Here is a 27,960-nt window from a genome sequence, read left to right as displayed (position 1 = left end):
TTTTCCCAAGCATGCGTCATGTGACTGCCGAGCTCAGCGCCGAGCTTACTGCTTTCTGGAGATTTCACGTGAGAAACGGACCTCAAGCCCCCCTTTTCTCTCATCCTGCGTCTGCGGCAGTTTTTAAAGGCTCTATTCTGCTCTTTTTTTTTCCACACGGATAATGAGGACGTTCAACGCACTGGGAGTGTGACAAAAGATTTTAGCATGTCGGACTGCCGCTTGCGGTTCTGCAACTATAGTTTTTAATTAAATGCCAACGCGGTGAATGCGTCGGACGGAGTGGACGAGCCCGCTGCTGGAAGTCCGCATTGAGAAAGTCATCATCTTCTCTTTGGTTTTTATTTTTCACTTCAGAAGGATGTAACGACCGACCTGCCGTGTGCAGGCTGAAGCGTCCCCCGTCAAAATGCAAAAGGGAATACGACTCAACGATGGTCATGTCACCTATCTGGGGCTTTTGGCGAAGAAGGATGGTACGAGGCGAGGATGCTTAAGCAAAAAGAGCTCGGACAACACGAAATGGCACACAAAGTGGTTCGCTTTGTTGCAGAACATGTTATTTTATTTTGAGAACGAGTCTAGCTCTCGGCCGTCGGGATTATACTTGTTGGAGGGGTGCTTATGCGACAGGGCGCCTTCACCAAAACCTTCTCTGTCAGCCAAGGAGTGCTTGGAAAAGCAGGTAAGGAGAGAGACACACAGCGAGAGCGAGAGAGAGAGAGAGAGAGAGAGAGAGAGAGAGAGAGAGAGAGCACACACAGGCAGGGACACGCACACACAACATGCGCACACACATGCACTTGCACACGATCCTCTCCCTATGTGCACAAAATACTGAGAAGGTGCAGCAATGAATGTAAAATTTGCTTCTGTGCGCTAAAAAAATGTCAGTTTTCTTGCAATATGCACGTATTTTTCTCACACGAATCCGCAAGAGAATCTCAAATCCAATGCAGTAGAAAAGCGTCAGGTTTCAGATTGCTTTGTTGCACGTTATGTAATTCATGCACGGCTTTAATGATGAGGTAAGAATAAAAAATAACACCTAACGGTGTTACAGCAGTCCTGGTGGCGAGCAATGCAGCGTATTTTGTTTCGCACCAAAACCTGTTTTCTTTTTATTTTCCTCTCTTGCTTTTCTAAGCAGTTGGCACTTTTCACTGATGCGTAAAATGTAAATATATTTATGGAAGTGGCGAGGGGGTGGGGAAGGCATCTGAACACATTAAACACATAAATGGCTTTCGAATATCAGTCGTCGTGTATTCCACGTTTAAGGGTGGAGAAGTTGGAGCCTATCTAATGGCTTATAAATAAAACAAGCACACATAATGAGAATTGTAGAAAAAAAAAAGTTACTGTTTCGAGGTTTCCACCTTGTGGCGAAACCACATAGTTACCGTTTAGCTCCCTCTAATCTGTATTACCTGAATCAAATGATTGAGTGTGGATAGTTCTAATGGGAGTAATACACAACCTACAGGTCAGTCGCAGTCAGAGGTATGTCTGAAATGTTCTTACCAAACTATAAGTATCATAATTTGAGCATCAAGCCACCGTAAATTAAGCTTCGCTCCACTTTCTTTCCACGGCCTGCACAACATTTTGAAAATTAAAGCTTGAAATGGGTCTCAGTGCTGTTATTGTGAACATGATGCTCCTCAGAGAGCTTCTCCCCTGCTCTGTAGATAGCTCTGCTATCCAAACTGAGGCCAGACTCTCACTGCGTACAGCTGCCCCTCTGCTGACAAAGCAGAACGTAGCACACGCTCTCAGAGTTGCTTGAAAGGCAACCAAAACAGTGATCATCTGAAACCTATTTCTCCTGAAGCCCGCTGTTTCGTTTCTGCATGGAAATCCGCGCACGTCTGCGTCCTGCAGAAACGAGTCCAAATGCAAAATTTTCCACGTCGTTTCTACGCGTTTGGCACAACGTGGAGAGGTGCACAAAGGTAACAGATTTACAAAGCTGATTTTCGAAAACATTAATGAAACAAATTGAACAGAAACATCTAATTGGAAAATTTAAGCAACGCACAACTACTGAAACTACAGATGCTGCCGCACAATCTCTATATTATGTGTTCTCAAATGGAGTTAGTGTGAAAATGATAACGCTTGAGCCCAGGGTTTCCATGGCAACCCTTATTTGCATCCTAAAGAATGATGCAGTTGGAAGAGGCGCGATAACAGACACAGGGAGAGAGAGAGAGAGAGAGAGAGAGAGAGAGAGAGAGAGAGAGTCAGTGCATCGCATCTCTTTTATTAATGCAAGCGCTATCAGAGTTAAATTTGTTCCTTACGGTACCTTCGAGGGGTCAGAGTCCAATTATAGAAAAACGCAGCTTGTTCTCGCCTGGTTGCGGCCTCACTTTTGCCAGAAACACGCAAAGCTGGCTGTGTGCTGCATTGGGTTATATGTGCCAACAGTTTTCACAAAAAAAACACTTTAGGGGCAACAGTTGCAAGTAAGGCGAAGACTATTATTCAAATGAAGTGGTATATACGCAGAATGATTGTAAACATGCTCATCTCTTAAATATATTCTGATATAGAATAAGTGATTGTGGTGCTAGAACACAGAGCAGTGTCTGAGAACGACAAAGGGAACAAAACAAGCTTTTGTTGAATAAATGTAAAGATCATGAGGTAAAACTGTAACATGTCTGCTTCTTTTTGTCAGTTTTTTTTTTTTTTTCATATCCATGATACAATTACTCCAAATGTGGAGCAACACGGCACAAATAACGATTAGCTGCAGGTTGATAGCTGCATCTGCAGACCAACGATTGATCTCATTTGATCTGACCGAGGCAGTTCAAAGGAGAGACAATGGCTAGTTTTAGGGTGAAGTAAAGCCGTGTTAGAAGAGAGTTGTACACCAATTGAAACCTTTGATTTATTTTCAAATATATACCTACATAATCTGCCTGTCTCTGTTGACACATCTTTGGTGATTTGAGGTATTTTTTATAGAAAAATTTGTGGTGCATAAACAAACTACATAAATCTAAAACCACTGAGCGTTTAATATATTTTGTGATCGTCAAGGATTTCAGGGATGCATTAATTTTGACTACATTTGAGTTTGATACAAACACTTTCGGTCAAGCCCACACAGTATAGGTTAACTTAAAAAGCATCCAAACCCTTTGAACTTTAGCAGTTCCCTGAATAACAAACCTTATATTCAGTTCGTTGGGGGGTTTTTGTAACAGACCAACAGAAAGCGTTGCATCATTGCGCATCATTATAAATTGGATACATAGTTTTAAAAGTCTTCTCCAAGTCTAACTGATAAAAGGTGCACATTTGTATTCAGCATGTTATATTGAGAGAACACAAAACCAAAATCCATCTGTCTTCAGAAGTCACCTAATTAGTAACTTAGAGCTGTGGTGTGTGCAATTTAACCTAAGTATTAATAAATCGGTTCTGTGACAGTTTCAGATGTTTCTGCATAACATTACTCAACAAATAGCACTGTCAAGGTTAGGTTATAAAACATGCAGAGCTTTGAAAACCAACATTTCCCAATGAAAGTAGGCAGAAAAACAAACTTTTCAAGACATTTCTGTTCATCTGCTCATGTCAGCATGACAACTATAAGCTGTGCATACCACAAATGACCTTTATGGAAATGTGAATGTAGGAAGTCATTATTAAAAGAAAGCAATAGGAAATTCTTTTTGTCGTTCCCTGCGCGCCATATAGCTGAAGATTATCTTAGATGAGATCACAATGCAACTCCATGTAAAACACTATGTGTAGCAAACAACTAACACTGCCCTGAACACACTGCCCAACAGTGAATAATGGTAGCAGCAGCATCATGATCTGGAGGTCCTTTTTATTAGCAGGAAGAGGAGAGCATGGCCAGAGTTGACGCAACGGTGAATGGAGCTCAATGCAGGGTGATGCTTCAGGAACATCTGTTAGATGCTACAAATGATTTAAGACCCATGTTGAGGTCCAGCTTCAAGCAGAATGTTAGTGGAGCCACAGCTGCAATGGAATGGTTTAGATCGTCCTAGTCAAAGTCCAGACCTAAGCCAAAGTTAAAATCTGTCAGGAAGATTTTTAAATTGATGTCTACAGCTTCCCTCCAGCCAGTGAGACTAAACTCAAGCTCTTTTTTTTCTTTTTCTTTTTTTTTTTTGCAAAAAGAATCACCATATGATTAAACATATCCCAAAAGATTTGAATCTGTAGTTGCAAAAAAAAAAAAATGCTAGCACTCACTCTGCATCTGATGAAGACCTTTGACAGGTCGGTCCACCTGGTGAGGTCTTCATTGGATAAGCTGCAGTTTGTCTACCGGCCTGGTATTGGGGTGGATGACGTCGTCGTCTACCTCCTACACCAATTCTTTTAACACCAATCATTCTGGACTTCAGAGGGACAAGCTGCATCTCTAAGAAGTGGACCGCCACATGTTCCATTGGATAATGGATTACATCACTGTCCATTCGTAGTATTTGGTGACACACGGCTGTAAGGAACTGTGCTGACACTGGCCCTCTTCAGCCTCTACACTACCGAAGTCTATGCTGCAGACCTCTCCATTAACTCCCCGGGTTGCCATACGCAGAAGTTCTCTGACTCTGCCATAGTCAGCCTCTCCAGGTGAGGACGACTCAGAGTACAGACGGTGAACTCAGGACTTTGCGAATTGGTTCCAGCAGAACCATCTCCTGACAACGTTGAGAAGATCAAGGAACTGGAGGTGGATTTCCACGTGATCAGACTCAGTACGCCGACAGCGATGAATATCCAGGCACCTGACATTGAGGTAGAGGCTGTTTAAAACCACCTGGGTTTGGTATTTACTCAGATTGTCTTCGTCTGAAGTTAAAATTTTAGTGGGGCATTAAAAAGATTAAATAAATCAATTGGAGGAGAAATAATCACAGCACTGTTGTATGCATGGCAGATTCCTTCAGTTGTTTCCTTCTCCTTCATCAGGTATTCTCTTGTTTGTCTGAAGGTAAGGCGTGTTATTTTAAACCTTGTTTTAATTCAGAATACCACCAGAGCAATTAAAAACATAAGGGCATCACAGAAAATTATTTTCCAGCAAGTAAAATATGCTGTATGTCCCACAGCTGAAAACAAAGAAAGACTTCTCTTTATTTCTTCAGTCAGTTTCAGTCCAACAGACAGAATAATAAAACAACAGCTGTGAACAACTGTTCTGACTGACCAGAGTTGCTAGGAAACAGGTCCTGCACTGTTCTGTACTCAGCCATGGCTCCAGCCTCCGTGTCTTATAGCATTTCCTCCAGGGAACCATGAGACATCCCAGGATCTGAATTGGGGGAGGCTTTCCTCAGTGTGCTCCATCAGCTGCACTGGTGGGCAAAGAAGATGTGGCTTCCCCAGGCTCTGTGTGGTTTAAATCACCCGCTTGATGTCTGCAACAAGGGAGCAGAACAAACACACAAGTAGTGGATAGGCCTCAGTCGAGCAACTGTCTGTAGCAGATGAAGGTTATATTAAATGCAGTATTTTTGCACACAATTTAAAGTCATACATATTTGACTTAAACCTAAGACAAAGTTTGGGAAAGATAAAAGCAGATTTCAAAACAAGGAAATCTGTCAAATGAAGATGTGTCAAATTTGATTAATTGATTTTTAACACCTAAATCGGCAGAGACAACCTGATAAAAAAGTGCCTTACTGGGTCAGATGAGGCTGAAACCTTTCTGGAACCAGCATGCATCTCCACCCTGTTACCATCAGCTCAGTTCCAACAGAGCAAATTTTGTAGCACAAAAAATAAAATAATCTACAAGGTGCCTCTTGATCCTACTATAAGTGCAAACCAAAGAAATAAACCTTGCTGGAACTTTATATCAGAGATTAAAAATGTTGCTGTTTTATTGTTTCCTCTTCTTTGTTTCAGTACTACTTTACTGTCAACTTCACCCATGAAAACCAAAAGGCTCTTGAGTTGCGCACAGAAGATGTAAAAGACTGCGATGAATGGGTGGCTGCAATATCACATGCCAGGTAAAGGTGCACACAAAGCCAATTAGACTCTGGAGTAGGGTTAGACATCTATTGGGGTTCTCAGACATATGACTTGGTTAGTTTAACATGACACGAAGCTGTGTTCATTAGCATGAGACATGTTACTCAAGATTCAGCACAGTACTAAGTGTGTTTTGTGTGTACTTTCATGTGATGCAGTTACAGAAACTTGGCCACAGAGCATGAGTCCCTCATGCAGAAGTATCTTCATCTGCTTCAGATTGTCGAGACAGAGAAAACAGTTGCTAAGCAACTTCGTCAACAGATAGAAGATGGCGAAATAGAGATTGAAAGGCTAAAGTCAGAGGTAATATTTACAGATTTTTGTTGTTGTTGTTTTTATGCTCACAGGAAACACTGGAATGTAACGTATGTTAATCCCAGGCATTGCAGATCATCGCAGTTGCCAATAAATGAAAAATATTGGTAAAGCCTATGCAAGCATTTTCCCTAACTGAATTTTTATATGCATTTATATTATCTCTTCGGTTTTAGTATGCTATAATGTTTAATATATGGTTATCTTGAAAATAATGAAATAAAAAAATTAAAGGCTTTTGTGTATTTTGGGATGAAAGGTGTGATATTTAAAGATTGTTACTGTGTAAGGTCAGAGAAAGTTACTTTTGTCGTTTTGTCAATATTTTGCAGACAAGCAGACCATATTTGTAATCAAATACAATTTTTTTTTTTAAATGCGAAGGTTTTTAAAGAGTCATAAAATAAGTTGGAGAGTGACTAACTTGGTGAAACGAGCTAGTTCTCTACTTTGCATCCCCTCCCAAACAAACAAGCAAAAAGCCTTCTGTGAACTTGAATATCAGCTTGTATTCTTAGGATCAAGTAGTCATTTTACTTTGATGTGCAAACTTGAGGCTTTTAATCAAACCGTGTCTGGAATGTGTATGAACTCTTTATGAAATGTTGTGACAGCTAACTGTTTTTGTGGCAACAAAATGAGAGAATCCATTTTCGCACAGAGTGGAAGAGCTCAGAGTAGTTTCTCATTGGATTTATATTTTTCTAACATCCCAATTAGCTTTTATTAATAAATAATAGTTTGACTGAATCAACTGTCAATAAATACACTGGATTTTACTGACAGATGTTTAGAACTGACTCTAGACATAGTTACAAGCGAAGTGAAAATTGGCGAATTAATCTCGCCAATTTTCACTGCTATGACCTGTCCAGATGACTTAGTCACTTTGTTTACTTGCTGCTACAGTAAGTGTGAGGAAGATAACAACTAGAGTGTGAACGATTAGTCTTTATTTTGGCTGCTTTTCTCACAGATTGCTGGACTGCTCAAAGACAATGAGAAGATCCATGCCAGCCCAGCAGCCGCCCCGACAGAAGACGACTCAGAAATCAAAAAGATCAAAAAGGTAACTGCGTAGAATTGAGACTTTTAGGGTCATTTCATTCATGCATTTGTGTTTTAGATGTCAACAGACTACACTGCCTGCTGCAGGTTCAGAGCTTTCTGAGAGGCTGGATCTGTAGGAGAAAGTGGAAGACCATCATCCAGGATTACATCCGCTCACCTCACGCAGAGAGCATGAGGAAGAGGAACCAGGTGGTGTTCAGCATGCTGGACTCAGAGGCCGAGTACGTCCAGCAGCTTCACATCCTGGTGAACAACTTCTTGAGGCCACTGCGCATGGCCGCCAGCTCTAAGAAGCCGCCGATTACACACGATGATGTCAGCAGCATTTTCCTCAACAGGTTGGTTCATTCTTTCTCACAGAAATCTTGAGGGGGCACTGTAGTTTCCAACTTTCTTCTTTTCCTTAAACAATATGTGGTGGACAAATCCATTACACATCCTCAGATTTGTAGGACATTATATACAGGGTTGATATTATGAAACTAGTTAGCTTAAAATGTTTCAAATTTTTTGCAAAATGAGAAAAAAAAAAATCTTCCTCTTGGCTTTTCAGTAGCATGCAAAATGAAATCTTCCGTGTTACATGCATGTCAGTTGTAATTAATTTTCTTTAGCAAGAGATTGAATGACTATCAATAACAGAAACTGCATAAAATAAAAAAATTTGTTGGAAAACCATAAGCATTGATTTTACTATTAAGAGTGCACTCTACATTATTCTCTCTGGCATTTTTGTTTTTCCATGAATAGTTGATTTTGTTCTTCAGCTTCTATTTTGAAGACAAATTAAGATGAAAATCAAAATCAAACAGCAGATTTTTGTACTCCAACTCCAGATTTGTCTTGAGATTTATAGGTTTTAAATGTTATTATTACTAATTAAATAATGTTTTTCTTTGTTTGTTTGTTTGTTTGTTTTTTTCTTATTTTAGTGAAACTATTATGTTCCTGCATCAGATTTTTTACCAGGGTTTGAAGGCCAGAATAGCAAGCTGGCCAACATTAGTACTGGGTAAGAATCCTCTATTTTTTTACTCTCATCGTACAAGATTGAAATAACATCAGAGCCCCTTTAAAATGGATACTTTCTTTGTATTGGCACATTTCCACAGCTGACCTTTTTGACATCTTGCTACCTATGCTGAACATCTACCAAGAATTTGTTAGAAACCACCAGTACAGCCTGCAGATTCTGGCTCACTGTAAGCAAAACCGGGATTTTGATAAGCTGCTGAAGCAGTATGAGGCCAAGCCTGACTGTGAGGAACGAACTCTGGAGACTTTCCTCACTTACCCAATGTTCCAGGTTAGTTTGTTTTTGCCATTAATTATCTTTTTGAATACCACAAAAACAACCATGTTTTGCTGTCAGTGTTCTGCTTTAACCCAAGCCAAGCTCTCCTTGCAGTTTGTAAGGATATTAATTTTAAGTCAGACAGTTTTTCCATATATAGAATGTCCATTTTCAACTATGTTGTTGTCACAGCACCTGTCTTATTTACTGTTGTGTCTCTCCAGATTCCAAGATACATTCTTACACTCCATGAGCTTCTGGCCCACACTCCCCACGAACACATAGAAAGGAACAGCTTGGACTACGCCAAATCTAAGCTGGAGGAGCTTTCGAGGTATTCACATGACCAAAACTCAGAATCATCGTCAAATTTCTGCTCATCTTCAAAGTTAGGTCCTGCTAAATCTGAATGATGAAATTTCCTCTCTCGTAGAATAATGCATGACGAGGTGAGCGAGACGGAAAACATCAGGAAGAACCTGGCAATAGAACGTATGATCATAGAGGGCTGCGAAGTCCTCCTTGACACCAGCCAGACGTTCGTGAGACAAGGTATCCTCCGCCGCTATCACAACACGCGGGGAATTCTTGTCCTTTCACATTACCAGACTGACAGCCTGATCGCACAGGGAGCAAAGGGAATTGCTTGATGCTCTTTGGGAAGTGTGAGCATTATTCACAGGGAGAGTCTGTAATTTCCTAATGTAATTAGACTGTTCTGAGGCACACTGATGATGAATCAGGAACTGTAAATGTCACATGTCCCCAACAGGCCTTTGTGGGTGAGGAGAGGGGAAAAGCGGTGGAAGCTGATTCAATCCCTATTATCTAATGTACTACATGTTTGTTTGTCTCTGTTTTTTTTTCCACTCTTAATCTTAACCCAGTCTTGCTTTTATGTTTATACATTCAAAATGAGATATTTCAATATCTGAGCTTTTGTTTTTGTTTTTTTATTTATTTATTTATTTCTGTCTGGCATTTAATCACACAAAATTGTTCCTATTTTAGATCTTTTAGGAATAATTAAAAACATTTTTTTTAAATGTTGTTTTACCTGTCTTCGGATTTAAAACTTTTCAAACATTATCTTAGTAGCTAACTTTTAAAGTATCTTATTTGTTCCACAAGCTTCTGACAATAGTTTTCCAGAGATTTCACCTGTTCTTCTGTAAGGATGACTGATGACTGAGTCAGGTTTGTAGGTCTCATTGATTTCATACACCTTTTCAGTTCTGCCTACAAATTATCTATGGTGCTGAGATTAGGACTTTGTGAAAGCCACTCCAAAAAGCAAAGACATTCGTTGTCTTTAATTCACTTTGTAATTAATGCGTTGGCTCATTCTCTATTTCGAAAACATATGGGGGCTGAAGATTTAACTTTCTCTCTGATATTGTGATGTTTTGCTTCAATGTGTACACAATAATTTATTTCCTCATGATGCCATGTATTTTGTGATCTGCATTTCTTATTCATCACAGTAAGACCCACACAACTACTGCCATTACCTTACTTCACAGCTGGGAAGGCGATTTCCGTCTTGCAGCCTTCCCTCTTTTTCTTTGAAATGTAATGATGGTCATTGTGGCGAAACGCTTTGCTCATAGTTCCATCAGACCACAGCACATATCTCCTCAAGTTAAAGTTTTGTTCCTAGATGGATTAATCAGATGTTAACAGCTTCTTGGTAATGTCTTCTTCTCTGACTGGCTTTTCAGTCCAGGTCAGTGCAAGAAATAAATAGACACTATCCAATTTAGTGTAGATAGTGACACTCTCTTACTCACTTCATTCAGCATCTTCACTAGAGTTGTGCTAAATTGCATAGACACGGGTTCTATGTTCCAGTACATAGAACCCGTGTCTCCTTCCTAAAAGGCATGATGGCTGGATATCCCCATGCTGTTTATTCTTACACGGAGTTAACATATATAGCTTGTTTTGGTCATGCCAACCACTTTTGATGCATTTTTACGCCATAGCCACTTCCAGCAAGCCACACTGTGCGCACATTCATTCACTGCTATGCAAAGCATTAGGTAACTTGCAGCTAAGTGACTTTCCCCAGGGCACATTGACATATGGCAGGTTAGGAAGACAGAATTCAAGTCACAACTTTCTGCAAAATGTCTCAACTTACCAGTGAGCCATCACACACCCTAGTATGTAATAGTTTGCTTAGACGAACATATGAACACCTCAAGGCATGTAGAAATTTTAACCAGGGGTGAACCAGAGTTGTGGACGTCCATAATTTTCTTCCTAATGTCTTGACTGATGCCTTTTAGTTTTTGTTTCCATTATGTCACACAAAGTGCAAAGGCGTTGCCTAAGAATACATCCAGAGATGTAAAGTTTTGAATTTGAAGTAAACAATATAAAATGACCTCGTCATTTTTAGGATTCTTAAAATAAAAATCATGTTGTTAATCCCAACTGATGTGAAACAGAACAAGCTTAGGTTTATTTCATGGCAGATGATAAGCGGAAAAAAATGGTTTTCGTCTTTTAAGGTACTGCATGCCAAAATCTGGGTTTCTACTGTTAATATTTATCTCCTTTTCTATTTGTGGACTATAGGGTCTTTAATCCAGGTGCCAATGAGCGAGAAGGGCAAGATCACCCGTGGGCGACTGGGTTCTCTCTCTCTAAAGAAGGAGGGGGAGAGGCAGTGCTTTCTCTTCTCCAAGCATTTGATCATCTGCACTAGGGGTTCAGGAGCCAAGCTTCATCTCACTAAGGTGGGCCTAAGCTGCAGAGCTGGCTAGAACTGTATATTTTCTTCATTTTTAACATGTCTTGTGGTACGGTGAATGTTCAAGATAAAAAAAAAAAGAAGAACCATAATCAACAGCACACATATCAAGAGTGAATGCACCAATGCAGTCATGTGGAAAAAATGAGGATAACGTCAAGGCAGTCTGTGTTTTCTGAGCATATTTGGTCATACAGATATTTAGTACTAGGGAATTTTATGTTTTATTAATATTTATTTATGTCACCTAAACAACAACAACAAAAGGGAAGGAAAAATATTTTAAATTGCTCTACAAGATGTAATTAAGGTGTCATTCATGATGGAGAATGAATATTTATTCCCACTTAAAGTAGCTAAAATTAAACACTGAAACATTACATCAGAACAGACTCCAGCCAAACAACTCTGAAAGCCAAAACTTCTAGGTATTTTCACAGAGCGTTAGTTTAAGGCTGTTCACACTAACTGATCCGGGTTGTTGCACCTTTGTGTCTTTATTTCTCCTCCGAACACACTTGTTTGATTTTCAGCTGAAATGTGCAGAACAGATGACAGATGGCAAATATTTTTAAATAAATTACTACAGTCCCCATTTATTTCTTCATCAAAAACCTGCCATTTTAACAGGGGCATGCAGACTCTTAGATCCACTGTACATTTGTGTCCAAGAAGTTAAACAGCGCATTTATTATTACTCCACATAACTCAAACCTGAAGGTTTTAAGATCCGACTTATGTTATTGATTCTCGTAGTTCAATCTACACATGGTGTGCATGCAAACATTCATCTGCATTACAGTAAGATCAATCTGTGATTTTTTTTTTTTTTTTCACAAACTCTGAGAAATGTACATTCTAAAATGATTAGTATTTTAGCAGGGTTACTTGCTGTTACACAAAGATGCATTCTGTTGAGTGAAAAACGGCTGGTGTGAAACACTAAGTCTGTTTTTTTACGTGCTATTTTTAGAACGGAGTGGTCTCGCTTATAGACTGCACTCTGATGGAGGAGCCTGAGGGGACAGATGACGAGTGTAAGAGTTTAATTCATGTTCCAGCTTGCAGCAATACGCATTATATGCAGTGTGTTTGAGATTTTGTGTAATGTCTGATTGCCACAGTGCATAATAATGTAATAATGTTATAAATTCGGTCATTGGAAGTGGCAAAATTTTAATCAGTTCAGCAGAACAACCAAAATATTTTCTTTCAGGAGCTGTAATGTAAAGCAATAAAAGAACGGCATTATATATTTTAGGGCATTCGATAAGTGATTATTATTTATGTTAGGAGCAGAGGTAATGGCTCACCACAGTCACTGTAAAATAGGATTTTACTTATAATCAAGAACAAAATCACAAAATAACTTAGAATTGACATTTTAACTCTGTAACATTTTGTAGTAGTGGAGGTTCACATAGAGTGGCAAACATTACCAAAACTTATCTTCTTATGTATTCCAGAAAGAATGCAGATCCTTAACTTCATTTTGGAGTCTTCAAAAACCTCCTAACATTTTCCATTTCACTATTTTCCATAACACATACAGGTTGCTATATTCCATTTAGCCTTCCTATTGTCTGCAGAAAGTCTTGCTCTCTCACAGAGTTTTGCATCCTTAATGAAATGCAGACATTCAGTGAAAACAGTTTCTATGATTTAGCTTCTTGCTAGTTTGTGCTTCCTCTGACTTTATTTGAAACGCCCAAGGGATTGTAAACTTAGGTAACACTGAGTCTTGTTCAGTCTGTAACAGCTTCCTCATGAAAGCAGTGTTGTTATCGGCGTATGGTGCAATTACTGACCAGTGGGTCACCAGTGGGTCACTGGTCAGGGCTAGAAAGCTGTTAGTTCTGGTTAGCTGATTTCTCATCTATAAAAGAATAAAATAACTAAAGACATCTTACTAGGTATACTAGAGCGATTTTACTGTCCTTTACATCACAAGCTTTGTATTTTAAGCTGACTTTGCTACAGTTACATGAAATATATTTTTTTTTGTGCCATGACTGCCTATTTGATTAAAGCTATAGAGAATGACATCTTGTCTTTTTGCTCCCCTCAAAGCTAAATCCGATAAGAGCGGCCAGGACATGGAGCACCTGGATTTTAAGATTGTTGTGGAGCCAAAGGACAGTCAGTCATTCACGATCATCCTGGTGGCCTCCTCCAGGCAGGAGAAGTCTGCGTGGACCAGTGACATCAGCCAGGCATGTCAACACACATAACAATCCCCAGCAGTGAGACACGAAGCTGAGCGTGTCGGCTGAAAGCCTTCATATTACGGAACTCACTAACGTTTCCTCTGTCTCTTCTGTTTACTTCACTGCCCCTTTCCTGCAGTGCATAGACAACATCCGCTGCAATGGGCTGATGATGAACGCTTTTGAAGACAACTCTAAAGTCACGGTGCCACAGATGATAAAGTGAGACATATTTTATTTGCATTCAATACTGTGCGTCCTGCCTTCTCTGAGCCCTTTCTTTTCTGATCTTTGTGGGCCATTCTTTTGCAAATAGATCCGATTCGAGTCTGTACTGTGATGACGTGGATATCCGCTTCAGCAAGATGATGAACTCCTGCAAAGTGCTGCAGATTCGCTATGCCAGCGTCGAACGTTTGCTGGAAAGACTGACCGATCTCCGCTTCCTTTCGATTGACTTCCTGAACACTTTCCTGCACTCCTACCGTGTGTTCACCACCGCTGACGTGGTGCTGGATAAACTCATTACTATCTACAAGAAGCCCATCAGTGCCATCCCTGCTCGGTGAGTCATGAGGCATATTTGAGCATATTTGAATGTTTTACTGCCATCAATGACACTTTTTTTATCAGAAAACAAATAAAACTCTTAAGAGTCTGGCATATCAGCATCTCTCTCGTTGGATAAAAGGCTGATGCTTGTGAAGTGTGTTCCCCACTTAAAAGTTTTGACATTTTAATCACGCTTGAATGTTTTTAAATAATCAAACAAATTCTTATCTCAAAGACAACCTCACAAAATAGTAAATGCAGTTTGCTAAGGATTTTATTAACTAAGCAAAAACATCCATCTAAATCAATCTTGCCCTATGTGAAAACATGTTTACTTCCTGAACCTAATTGATTTTGCTGCTGTTGTCAGTAGGTGCCATCGAGTGTTTGAGATATTTGGAAATTTGTCTTCCCTGTCCGTCTTCCCTGTGATAGATTGCAAACTTGACAACTTTTTTTTTTTTTTTTTTGGAAAGCTGAATTCAGTTTCTCCAGCCACTGCTTAACACGATGCCAGTATTACAAAATCAGGAAACCATTTAAATGGAATCAGTTTAACAACAGGAAATAGGCAAAAACCGACACATTGTGGCCCAAAAAATTGAATAACAGTTGCTAAAGAAAGACACTAAAATCCATTGGTCTAGAAACAAATACAAAGCCATTTATAAGTTTTTTGAGAATCTTACAAACTTCATCAAAAGCCATTATGCAAACATGGGCAAAACATGGAAAAGCGATTAACATTCTTCGGAGTGGCCAGTGGACCAGAATTACCCCGAGAGTGCATTGATGACTCACAAAAGAACAAGAACAACATCTAAAGGACTGCAGAGTTTACTTGCAGTCTTGAGGCTGATTTGATGCTGAATGTGACCTTGAAGATTTGCCATAATCAATGTCCCGCCATCAGTTTGGGACCTTAGCCAATGCACACATGGGTACTGCAGCAAGTCCACCTGAACAGCTGAAAGAAATAACAAAATTGTGGTTTTGGAGCGATTTAGCAAAAGTTGGGATGCTCTGTTATGATTTTAAACAATTTATGGCTGAAAACCTTCAATTGCAGGTAAATTAAAACAATCATGCAAAGAACAGACAGCCAAATTTCTGCTACAGTAATTTAAAATAATGACTGCATGTTATCAGAAAATATATTCAACAATCTGAAACATTTAAGAGAGACAAAAAAGAAGAAGCAGAAGAAATCAGACGGAGGCCAGATACTTTCTCTCTGCGCCATATTTGTTTCAGCAGGTAGTGAGAAGACAGAAAGGCATCAAATAAGGGGCAATGCTCTATTATGTTTCAGTTTGTCTGCATGAACTTGTGTAGGTTGTATGTGTGCTTTGGGTCAGTGATTGGGTCCAGTTAGTTCTTTTTGGCTGGGAGTGCCCAAACTCTGATCTGTCGCGCTATGGCAACCATGATTAATGCTGCAGGACCCCACCCTTCCCTTGTTTCCCTCTCTTCATTTTTTTTTTGAGAATATCTGTACCGTGAAATATAGACAGAAGTGTTGCATTGTGGGCTAACTCCCAGCACTGCATGCCTAGAGTGAGGACCCAGGTTCAGATCAGACAGAACTCCCCATGTCCACGCCCTGCAGTATGCTTTCCCATGGTGCTTGTAATGTCACTGTGAGACACCTACACTTGGCTGCTTGTGTCAGCAGTGGCCATGCGCACTATCACTCGCTGTGCTATTTATGGGAACCCGTGAGGTCGGCAGGAGGGTGGCAGGGAGTGGGAGAGGTTTACTGAAATGCTGCAGTCTGTATCCTGCTCTAAAATGTTGAGACTTGGTCGCAAAAACAGTTTTGATTTGCTGGATTTGCTCGTTTCACAAGAAAAGTATAAAGTTCTGGATAGAAGTTTATATGCACTCATCCATGGAATGACTCTAATATTAATTTGTGATTTTTTTTTGTGATTCATTTGAACTGTTACTTTTTTGTGGGTGGAATGATAATACAACAAACAAAGTCACACCTTTTTTAAAAAACAAACAAAATGGAATTTAATGAATACATTTGAATCAAGTGTAGCTTTTCTCTTATCCACACTGGATCAGAATTATATATTGAATATATTTTTCCTCATCAAATTAGACTCAGTTACCATAATCCAGCATGCCATAGACTGGCACTGGGGATTTCATAAGAAGAGAGTTGGATGACAGTCATGGGAACACAGTCTTGGAGAGATGCAAATGGCAGAACCAAGTGCAGCTCCAGTCGAATTTATTTAATCTGGCATAACTTGGTTAAAACTGTGTTGAGTTATTTTCATTCACCTTAACTTGTGGTGAATCCAATCTTTGAAGTTCCAGCCAGATTCATTTGGTTTGTTTTGGTGAACCTTCAATGTGACCAGAATGTTCCTTCATGTATTTAGAACTTCAAATTATGCCTGTAAGTGTTTTTGGTCCTGGGTTTGAATCCTGGTGTGGGTTCTTTCTGCATGGAGTTTGTTTCCGCCCACAGTCCAAAGAGATGACTGTAATGTTAATTGGTTTTTATAAGTTGCCCTTAGGTATATGTGCGTGAAGGCATGGTAATTTTTCCTGTTCATCTTTGGCAATGTGAGGAACTGGCAACCTGCCCAGGGTGCACCCTGCTTCTAGTCTGATGACCGATGGAGATAGGCACCAGCTGCCCCACTTACATAGATAAGCAGATATGGACAGTGGATGGATGGGTGTATATTTCTCTCATTCTTTTCTGTAACATATGCAATTAAAGGTCAATAAGGAAGAACATGAATTACTCCTTCAGATTTTTGAAACCAATGAGATAATTTATACAAATGAGTTGCTTATCATTTGCCACAGTTAATGATTGACTGCATATGAGGCTTGATCCTTTTACTACTCTACCAATTCAGCCAAGAAAGGAACTCTAATATCCCAATGTCATGCAAGTTCATGCAAACTTCTGACCAGTACCATAAGTGTTCTTTGTTCAGTTAGCCTATTACCTAAATAAAATTCTACTATATCATACAAACATATTTCTTTATGCTAACCACAATGCAGGTCCCTGGAGTTATTCTTTGCCAGCAGTCAGAACAATAAGCTTCTATATGGAGAGGCTCCGAGTTCTCCCAGAGCAAGCAGGAAGTTTTCCTCCCCTCCTCCTCTTGCTATTGCCAAAAACTCATCCCCCAACCGCCGACGCAAGCTCTCTCTCAACATCCCCATCATCACTGGGGGCAAAGCTCTTGACCTGGCTGCCCTCAGCTGCTCCTCAAATGGCTATGCAAGCATGTATTCCACCATGTCGCCATTCAGCAAGACCACCTTGGACATCAACAAGCTGTACGTGTCCAGCCCGATCACAAGCAAGATCCCTGATGAGGGAGAGGACAAGAAAGACAAGGTGGAAGACACATCAGTGTGCAAACAAGGTTGGTCGGCTGCAGGCAATCCTAGAAAAACACTCCTTTTGATTTTATATTGACATTATTAATGTGATCAAAACCTTGGTCTTTGTTCAGATCTTTCTGTGCGAGAGGAAAGCGACAATGATCAAAACCAGAGCGATGACGGGGATCCAGAAGCATCTCCCACCAAGTCTCCAACCACACCAAAAAACGTCAAATGCAAAAACTCCTCAGGTACATTGCGTCCAAAACAAGAAGTGTGACATAACCTCACATCATGAACATGATAGACAATCTTCTGGATGGCACACTCCCCTAAACACTCAAAATTTATCCTGTAAACTGTTATTTTTTTATGTTGCAGTTAGACACATTTTAGTTAGTTGCAGTGCTACAATAATTACTTTCAAGGATTAAAAAAAAAAAAAATCTTCCTTCTCCGGGGGCTAAAATGTTCTGTATGTTATCTGGAATAAAAATAGGGATAAAGCCGCTGCACATCATAATGTGTTCATGGTTCATGAGCATGTTGGGGAAAACCAGATCTTGGCTACAGTAGGTGTTAAGAAAAACTTGTGTCATAGCAACTACATCAAGAGCGTGCTTTCCCTGGCGCCCCCAGTAATGAGTCTGTTTCGCTGCCACCAAGATTATTTTTGCCTTATAAATCTATTGCCAAAACAAAACAAAAAAAAATGCATGCTAGATTTTTAACAGCAAGTCTTGGACAACGACATGTACATTTGGTGAAACTGTTGAGCAGGGTTACAGATTTCCATCAGCGTATGAGCTGGTGATTCGAACAGGGTAGAGAGCTGAGAGTCTGTTGATTTCACTGTTATGCTGATATTTGCTGGCTATATTTAGCAGCAACCATCTTAAATATCAAAGCCTCTTGAAGAGAAAAGTGTAGAGGGAAACTGTTGTGTCGGTCTCTAGTGCTCCCTGGTGGAGGCGTGTGCAACCAACACCAGGTTATTCTGCAGTCTGAATAAATTCAGTTATTTTTAGTAAAATGCAGTTACATAACAGTTCTTGTTTGAAAATAATTTATTTTAACTACAGGAACCTGTTTTTTTTTTTTTTGTTTGTTTTGTTTTTTGTAGAGTTTTCTCTGTTTTCGTACAACAATGGCATGGTCATGTCCTCATGTCGAGAGTTGGACAACAATCGTAGCTCTTTGTCTGCTGCCTCGGCCTTTGCCATTGCCACAGCTGGAGCCAATGAGGGAACGCCTACCAAGGAAAAATATCGGCGGATGTCCCTTGCCAGCACAGGTATGTGCAACTAAAGGATTCATTAAAAAAAAAAAAAAAAAACCCTGTAGTAAAACTGTACAACGAAAATACATTTGGGATCTACATCTAAAGGTAGGTTGTTAGTCAGGTCAAGGCTTCATTGGACCATAAAATATTTGGTAGAACAGGGACTTTTGGGCCCATTTGTCCACCTCTAACATCTCTTTTTGCATCCATCCCTGCTCTTTAACCAATAAAAAAATTAAGTCTGAATGCACTCTCCAGTATTTTGTTTCACAATCACATCAAATTAGAAGTTCTTTGATCTTTACAACATACTCTAAAACTGACTTAAAAGGCTCCTTCCTGACTTTTTCCTTGTTCAAGTCATAATTTTTCTGTTGCTGCTGCTTATTCATTGATAGATCAGTTTGTCTTAATTGCACTGTTAAAATGAAGATGAGGGTGAAATAAAAATGAAAAAAACATCTTAAACTCTTAAGTTTATACAATATCTCAGCTGTAAGTGTGAATGGGGTCTCCCCATAAAAGCTAGAAGATTTTTACTGGAGATCCAGGTCCTCACAGACAAAACGAGCAGAGTCTTGAAAGTGGCAAGATATCTTTTGCAATAACTTGGCATAAGCATTTTAATATTTAGAAAATATTTGTGGTGTAAAGTTTTTCTAGTTGAACATCGATTCAATTGATATGACTTTTTGTTGGCAAATGTAGAACTTTATAGGTGATTTGGAAATGTGTGACCACAATAATTGCAATAATATGTAAATAAAGCTCAAAGTTTTATGCAGGACGTGAGTCTCAACTTGACAAACAAAGCGTTTGAATATAAAGCATTGATTATTGAGGTTAGAGCTAGATCTTACAATGTTTATTTTGAGATAATTTATCTGCATATCAGGTTTTTTTTTTTTTTTTTTTTTACAAAATATTATATAGTTTGTCTTGCAAATATTGGGGGAAGTTTTACTTCACCAAAACTGGATATCAATTTTTACTAGATCACTATTTCCGAGTTGTTTAAATATGTGTTGCTTGAGTAGGCATTGGCCAACTTCCTCCATTAATATACCACTGTTTTTAAACATTTGAAGAAAAGGCTGTAGTTTCCAGAGTTTTCATTTGTGGCATATAGAAAAGAGATAAGCAGCACTACCCTGCTTTCCAATAAGCTGGCTGAAACATTGCTACATTTTTCCCTTTCTAACATAAATACAAATCTGGCTGTTTAACAGCTTTTGCAGACAAGAAAAATGAGCTTGAGAGCTCAAGGAGCACCACCTATCCAACTTGTTTAGGAATTACTGTTTTAAAACAATACTTGGATATCTAAAAGTGGAATGTGTCATAACTTTCTATATCTTTTGAACAAAGTGCATTCCTGTCAAATCACAAGGGAAAGTTTGAGCTATAAAGTTTCACTCCATTTGCACATTGCATCAGCAAAACAATGCACTACATGCATGAACAGAGGGGCTTAGGAAAGTTACTAAGATGAAAATAATAATAATAATATTTTAAAAAGCAGATACTGTTTTGATGCTTCAAGGTTTATTTACAAACACCTTGTGTCTGAAAGGTATCCCCAGGTCCCTGCTCACATATGAGCAATATAATTCTAGCATTAGCGTGTTCAAATAATGACTTTGCTAACATACATATTGAGCTAATTTGAAGTACAACATTTATCAAACTGTTCTGCTCCAGCACTCCTGGGGCCCCAGATCAGCAAGAAGCTCTGAACAGTAGCTCGGTCTACTTATACCCACTGCTAGCTCACTTCATTGTATACAATATAAACCGAAGTTCACCTTTACTTACACCCTAATAAAACTGTCATTAAGTGTAAAGAATTAAACCGATTGAAGATTTTGTGGTTTGTTGATGTTTTCCTCACGTTTTACCTTTTGTTATTTTTTTATTTTTTGTGAACATTAGGGTTTCCAACGGATCAGAGAAACGGTGACAAGGAGTTTGTGATCAGACGGGCAGCAACCAACAGAGTCCTGAATGTACTGAGACATTGGGTGTCCAAACACTTTCCGGTAAATGCTCTGTTCAGATACATTTAGATGCAGATTTTCTTTTTTTTTTTTATCATGACCCAAATAATTGATCTTTGTAAAGTTACCCAGACGTGTGTTCTCTGCGTCTTTTCAGGACTTTGAGAGTAACAATGAGCTGAAGACAAAGGTCATTGCCTTCCTGGAGGAAGTGATGCATGACCCTGAGCTGCTGACCCAGGAGAGGAAAGCAGCAGCCAACATCATCAGGTATCACTGACCGCTGCTACATCGTGGGATTAAAATGGGTTTAATTTATTAGTTAACAAATAAAATTACAAGAAATCCTTTATTTGATTATTTATGAGCAAATAAATGAAAAGGGGTTACAAATATCATAATCATTAGTACTGCTATGCTATGTGAGTGCAGTGCAGTGGCCATGAGGTGAGCAAACACCCAAAACATATTATTTTAAAAAATAAAGCAGAAAAAAATACATAATTATGACCATCATTATTTTAATTATAAGGATTTTATTTTTAACAGAAAGTAAAATAACAAATCCCTGGTGATGGTGAGATAAGGCTTTAAGACGCATTTAAGCTGTCCATCTATTTTATTCTTATAAGTGTTCCTAGATATATTGTTTATGTGGTTTGGTGTACTCATTTATAAAACTTATCAAAGTCTTTTTTCATTCCACACCTGAACAAATTGACAAAAACAAAGTTCAACATGGTTTTGTTTCTTTTTCTCTGTCAGGACTTTAACTCAGGAAGATCACAGTGACAACCAGATCACAATGGAGGACGTGACACAGTTGGTGAGTCGAGTCAATTGCTTTTGACATTCACAAATTGTTTATATTAGAAACCCGTGATTTTGGAGTTTTTACAATACTTAATAAATTAATTAAACCATAACCTACTGTAGCTGTACGGTGTTTTTTCAAAAGTTGTATCTGAAACCTTGTAGTTTCCAAGCCCTGCAGACATCTGTGAATTGTCAAGTGGATATGATTTGTCTAAATGTATATGTGCAGTGCTTGGTCAAATAAGATGAATGCTTATTCTTTACTCAACCTGTTAATAAAATTTATTTTTAATGTATTATTATGACTAAATCAGCTGTAAACCCTGGTGATGGTGAGATAAGGCTTTAAGACGCATTTAAGCTGTTCATCTATTTTATTCTCTTATGGGCCAAAACTCCAATGACATTAATTTGCTTTACTGTGCCATCAAGTGGCCAATTGATGCAAAGTAGGCTTTAGTACGTGAAGTCCCCCCAAAAGACTTGTCGCCATGATTGCGGTAAAAAGTGGCTGTGCAAAGCACTTGAATAACATCTCAACAAAATATATTTTTCAAGGTTTATTTTATGTTTTGCATTTTAACCGATGCTCACACTTGTTTACCTTACACAGGTGGGAGGGGGGAAGGCCGAGCCGTTTGAGAGCCACTCTGCCTTGGAAATTGCAGAGCAGCTAACTCTGCTTGACCACCTGGTGTTTAAAGTCATCCCATATGAGTAAGTGCCACAGTAAAGCTGAACACATCTGTGACCTATGCACCACAAAGTCGATTAGTTATTTAAGTGAGGTTCATCTTTCAAGTTCCTCCTCTAAGTTAAGTTCTTTGTATTTCAGGGAATTCTTCGGTCAAGGCTGGATGAAGAATGACAAAAATGAGAAGACACCGTACATCATGAGAACCACCAAGCATTTCAATGATGTAAGCTATATAGACACACTTAAGCTCATTTTATTTACTCCAAAACTTATTTTTCTTTCTCTTTCCTCTGAAGACAAGCAACCTGATCGCAACAGAGATCCTGCGGTGTGACGACTTGGTCACTCGAGTGGCTGTCATAGAGAAATGGGTGGCTGTGGCCGACATCTGCCGTTGTTTGCATAACTACAATGCTGTGCTTGAAATCACCTCATCTCTAAACCGGAGCTCTGTTTTTCGCCTCAAGAAGACCTGGCTAAAAGTCTCCAAACAGGTATGAGTTTCTGCAGATGCTGTTGCAAACTTCTCCTTGAAGCTTTGACGATAAAAATACATTTCCTATTTGCTCTTTTTCATAGACAAAAGCGCTTATTGACAAGCTCCAAAAGCTGGTTTCATCAGAGGGAAGGTTCAAAAACTTGAGAGAAGCTCTGAAGAAGTAAGTTCTGTCCAGACACCTCCTATTGAAGTAAGAGAATAAAGGGTCGAGTAGAGAAGGTGGATGCTGATAGTACGTTTTGTTTTTTTTTCACTAGCTGTGATCCTCCCTGTGTACCATATCTGGGGATGTACCTCACTGATTTGGCTTTCATTGAAGAAGGAACGCCGAACTACACCGAAGACAATTTGGTCAACTTCTCAAAGATGAGGATGGTGAGATGTTTGGGGCTCTGTTGCATTAGACGCAAATTTGATCTTGACAAGCAGAAAGTAACATCTTGCTTGTTTTCTTTTTATAGATATCTCACATCATCAGAGAAATCAGGCAGTTTCAACAAACAGCATATAAGATTGACCTGCAACCAAAGGTAAATGAGTGACTGTGGCTTTTCATCCATGAAATGACTTTTCTATAAATCAAGGAGACCTAAAGGTGCCCTGAATCCATCTATTTGGAGCTGGGCCTGATAGGGGGAGCTCTGTGGAGAGGAACTGAGAGTCTATCCAGATTCCTAGGGACCGTAGTGTAAATCTACAACATATGGGGACAGTTTCTGAGGTTGCATAGTTATGAAAAGTCCCTAGCTATGCAAGTTCCCAGCATGATAAATTAGCTTTAGAAGTTGGCCTAATTATGACGAGGAAGTAGTTTTTTTTTTTGTTTTGTTTTGGGTTTTTTTACCCTTTCCGCAAAGGATAAAAAAATGCCTTTTGCTGTAATTTTCAGAAAAATAGTACTAAATACATTGGACCAGACTAAATGGTGAGTGCTAGGTGCATGTATCTTTAAAGCAGCAGATATTTTAAAGGCATAGGTCCATGGTTTTGCAATAATCAAGATAAACCCAGAGGAATATAAGACCAGGCCACATATTCTGGTTGGTAAGATCTATTGACACATTGAAGATAATTTAGGGTAACTACTGAAAAATATCTACCTCTTTTAATAACTGAATGTTTTTCAAGTAGCCACCTCTTGACCAGCGGAATAGCCCTTTAAAAATCACGCTCAAACCGATAAACGTCCAGTAACAAAAGCACCAAAACGCATGTGTTAGTTAGAAAGTATTTTGTTGTTAAAATTGGGCAATGGACCATGGTATGGTTTTAAGAGCTGTTTGTTATACACTAGTGTCTATCAAGCTCAAGATGAGCTTGATAGACATATTTTTTTAGGATCTTTGATACGAACATATCTTGAAGTATTTTTTTTTTAGATTTAGTGTGGAAGAAAAAGTTTTTGCAGTGTTAATGTTGAATATCTCTGTAATTGTTCAAAGAAAATATTTGGTTGCCAGAGATCTTTTGTTTGTGAACCTAAACATATTACCTAATCTGTTGCAGTCCTTAACCTTTGCTGTTTCTTGGTCTGTTCCAGGTAGCCCAGTACCTGCTGGACAAGAGCTTTGTTCTTGATGAGGAAAGCATGTATGAAGCCTCACTCAGAATTGAGCCTAAAGTGCCCAACTGATGGGGGAAGTGGACCTTCACACTTTGTTTCCTTTGTTAATATTACATATAAGTTAACATCTACATTTGCATTTGTATAGCTGTACATGGTAAAGATATTTGTTCTTCTGTACAGTAGATGTTCAAAGTTGTTTGATGACACAAATAATTTTGGTGTATATTTTTTGTTGTCATGTTGACGCCTCCCCTAGGGACCTTTGTTTTAAATTGTTTGAGTATTTTAATAATAATAATAATAATAATAATACTAATAATAATAGAGGTCACTGTAGTTGCATGCAACCGTGTTTCTTAGTGACCAATGACATTATTTTTGCATCATATAATACTGTGTTGAATTTGCACTTTCTGAGCACTAATGCTGCTGGCCTTTGTTCAGCAGGCTTGAGTTTTATTGATCATTGAAGTTCTCTGCAACCAATGTAGCATTGTATAAATGAATTGCAAAAAAGGAAAAAAAATCAGGTAAAAGAGCCTGGAGGAAATAGGCTAATTGTATTTTAAAAGAGGGAACAATGATGAGTGAAAATGACAGCAAGATATCCAAAGCATTTGTGTCTCTGTGCTTCCCAAACCAAAAAAGGAAGATATTTGTGTCTTTGTTTTCGTTCATCAGTCTAAACCCTGGTGGTTCCCAATTGTTTTATATCAATTTCACTGACTTTTATTGTGAATCAACCTAATCCGACCAACCAGGAATGCAATTTAGATGGAGCATTGTTTATATTTGTTATATTTTGAAAATGCTCATGTCATTCTGCTCACTTCTAAGGTACACATAATTGTGTATCTTTGTTTCTTCTTCTAGAGTAATCCTAATCCTTAAAGGTTCCTGAAATCCTTAGATTGCTGAAATCACACAGCAAGCATGGTCTGCTTTAGATACAGTATTATCAGTGATAAAGACATTTTTAGCAAATTTCACAAAATAAGGTTTTGCTCTGGGGATGTTTTGAGCGTAGAGGCGCTTCTAAGCTGGTTCTAAACCATAAAATAACATTAAACATTGCTTACATGTCAGTTAGACAAAGGTATACTGAGAAATCTGACAACAGGGTTTTTTTTTCTTTCTAATTTGTAATAAATATATGCAAACAAAAACAGCTACAATTTTAGATCGTCACATTTAAAAAGATATTATGCAGACTTTATTAAAGGGCATATATCATCTATTTTTACAACTTTTCAATTGTGCTTAGGCTTGTAGTTGAAACTTATCTGTTAATTTCTATAACAGAAACTTAGGAATTTTTGTAAAAGCCTTGAAAGAAAAACTAGCAGAAAAGTGATATTTGCCCACAATCAAAAACTGCCTTGGAATAATGGCAAAGTGGAGTGCCAAATTCATGCACTCAATGCATAACACATTAGCTTTCCAAGACAAAATGTGATAACTAAGTTTCAAGCTCAAGTATGAGTTCGTCCGGGAAACATCTATAGACAAATTAATAACTGAGGAGGAAATGAGAAAAGGCGTGGTCCGACAGGGAGTAGCCTGGAGACATGATGGTGCTCCATGGAGAGCACAATGTATTTAATTCACTGTATTAGTGAATAAACTCTTGCACCAAAGTCATGCAATTTGAAACACCCAAATTCTGGCAGCTTTCAGATAGGTGCAATTTCTTATCTGCTTCTAATCAACAATATTATTTTGATGTGCACAGGCATGCGTTTCTCTAAAAATAAAAAAATAAAAAAAAGGCGGTGCAACTAGCCTAGTTTATATTAGCATGCAGTGATTGCAAAGGTTCCACGTTGCTCCACGTAGGCTTTAACTAAACTACAGTGAAACAGCAGTCAAAAATTTATTTTGAGGTTTTCGACATATTGTTTTGTACCAACAGAGGACACTTAAAAGTAAGAGACTGTTTATTACCTGTTAAAGGTTTTTATTATTGCCATGGTATGAGCTATTGTGTCCTTAGTCTTAGTTTTGGATTGTTCCTTCTCTTAAATCTGAATTTCTAGTGATTTATATCTGAAAACACAAGTTTCAAATGGAGAGATTTGGTGACTGAGGAAAAATCCATCCTCCCTGACTGTGCCTACTTCCATTGAACTAATCCAAATTTGCCAAATCTTAGAAAGTTTTGCCCCCCTGCCTCTCACTCACCTGTTTACACCCTCTGAAAGTGCTATGTCTCAAGATGGATGTCACAATAGAATAGGGAAGTAAGTTTTTCTTTTATGCTCAGGGGGTTTGTTTTACCTTTCAGAAAGTTGAGTTTTAAAAATTACTTTTCCACCTTTAAAACCAATGGAAATGTAGATTTTCTGGCTATAAAATATGATATATGCTTTTTAACTATTAAACATCTGTTAGATTGTGGAGTTCCTTTCTGTCTTTGATTTTAACCCCACGACTGTTTTATTGTCTGGTAAATGTTGTAAAAGGCTTGCAATGGTCATCAGTCCAGGATTTGCAAACCTCAGCTCTGAGATACATGTTTTTATTAACCTGAAATTGATGAAGTGTATGAATTTTGACAGGAAAGTGTTCTACCCCTCTTACATGAGGGAACCAGAATCTAAACATCTTGGTTTAATTAAGAAATTCAGCTGAAAGCTGGATGACAAATTGCAGTGATTAAGAAGATTTATGTTCTTATGCATTGGAATGATTTAAGGTAAAACAAACAAAAACAAAAAAAAAGATTTCTGTTGCTTAAAGGTTTGACAAGACTATACAGTTTGCTCAAATTTCCTTTCTTAGAAGATTCACTAAAACACCACATAAGGTTCTAAGTGTTATACCTTAAAGTTTGGGTTTTACTTCTGTAGAGTAAAAGGTTGTTACTCTTCTGTAATTAAAAAGACAATCTGTCCTTCTTGCTGTTCCAGTGATTGTGGAACGTGACTGTATATCACTCTGTTATATGCATTGCTGTTAAAAACTATGATAAAATGTATGTGAATGACCTCTGCCTGCAGCATTCAAACACTATTTTTGTAGTAGTATACAAGAGAGTGAATCTGCTCTTTATATGAACCTGGGGAAGTATTTTGTACTTTGTTGTTAATTCACTTCACTGAGACATGCTGTACATTTTGTACATGCGAGCTGGCATATTTCTCAATGTGGAACAGTGTATCCCTCTCAAAAACAAGCTCTATGTAAAATGCTACAACAGTGTGGTCTTGAAACCATGACTTAGAGGTAGAGACACAACTTCAAAGTGTTTTGCATTTATACTGTAATCCTGTTTATAATCATTTCTGTTAGCAGGAATATAGTAATGTAGTGCTTATTCTGTGAATATCTGTATGTATTTTTACGATGTATGTACAGTACACTTTTATGGCTCATGTAGTAGGCATGCAACACCTTCACAGACAGAATTGAACTATTTAATGATAATGTATACACTTATACATGCACATAATCTTATAAGGTATTTAAACAAATAAACATTTTTGCTGTTAGCAATA

General features: G+C 38.5%; 1 protein-coding gene across 1 annotated transcript; it reads left to right on the top strand.

The window, feature by feature from the left end:
- Positions 1 to 27,960, top strand: rasgrf1 (Ras protein specific guanine nucleotide releasing factor 1). The gene is made up of 27 exons (XM_007566388.2): positions 1 to 685; positions 5,911 to 6,017; positions 6,198 to 6,345; positions 7,334 to 7,426; positions 7,513 to 7,766; positions 8,361 to 8,440; positions 8,541 to 8,734; positions 8,947 to 9,056; positions 9,156 to 9,274; positions 11,306 to 11,466; positions 12,454 to 12,517; positions 13,551 to 13,693; positions 13,827 to 13,909; positions 14,004 to 14,252; positions 17,276 to 17,646; positions 17,737 to 17,856; positions 18,729 to 18,899; positions 20,820 to 20,926; positions 21,042 to 21,154; positions 21,650 to 21,710; positions 22,314 to 22,417; positions 22,536 to 22,620; positions 22,694 to 22,891; positions 22,977 to 23,056; positions 23,154 to 23,271; positions 23,358 to 23,426; positions 24,437 to 27,960. The coding sequence occupies exons 1-27, from the start codon at positions 410 to 412 to the stop codon at positions 24,527 to 24,529; spliced, it is 3,771 nt and encodes a 1,256-aa protein (XP_007566450.1). The 5' UTR covers positions 1 to 409; the 3' UTR covers positions 24,530 to 27,960.

The sequence above is a fragment of the Poecilia formosa genome, unplaced genomic scaffold (assembly GCF_000485575.1).
Source record: "Poecilia formosa unplaced genomic scaffold, Poecilia_formosa-5.1.2 Scaffold191, whole genome shotgun sequence".
Lineage (NCBI taxonomy): Eukaryota > Metazoa > Chordata > Actinopteri > Cyprinodontiformes > Poeciliidae > Poecilia > Poecilia formosa.
This window is presented reverse-complemented; position numbering and strand designations above follow the sequence as displayed.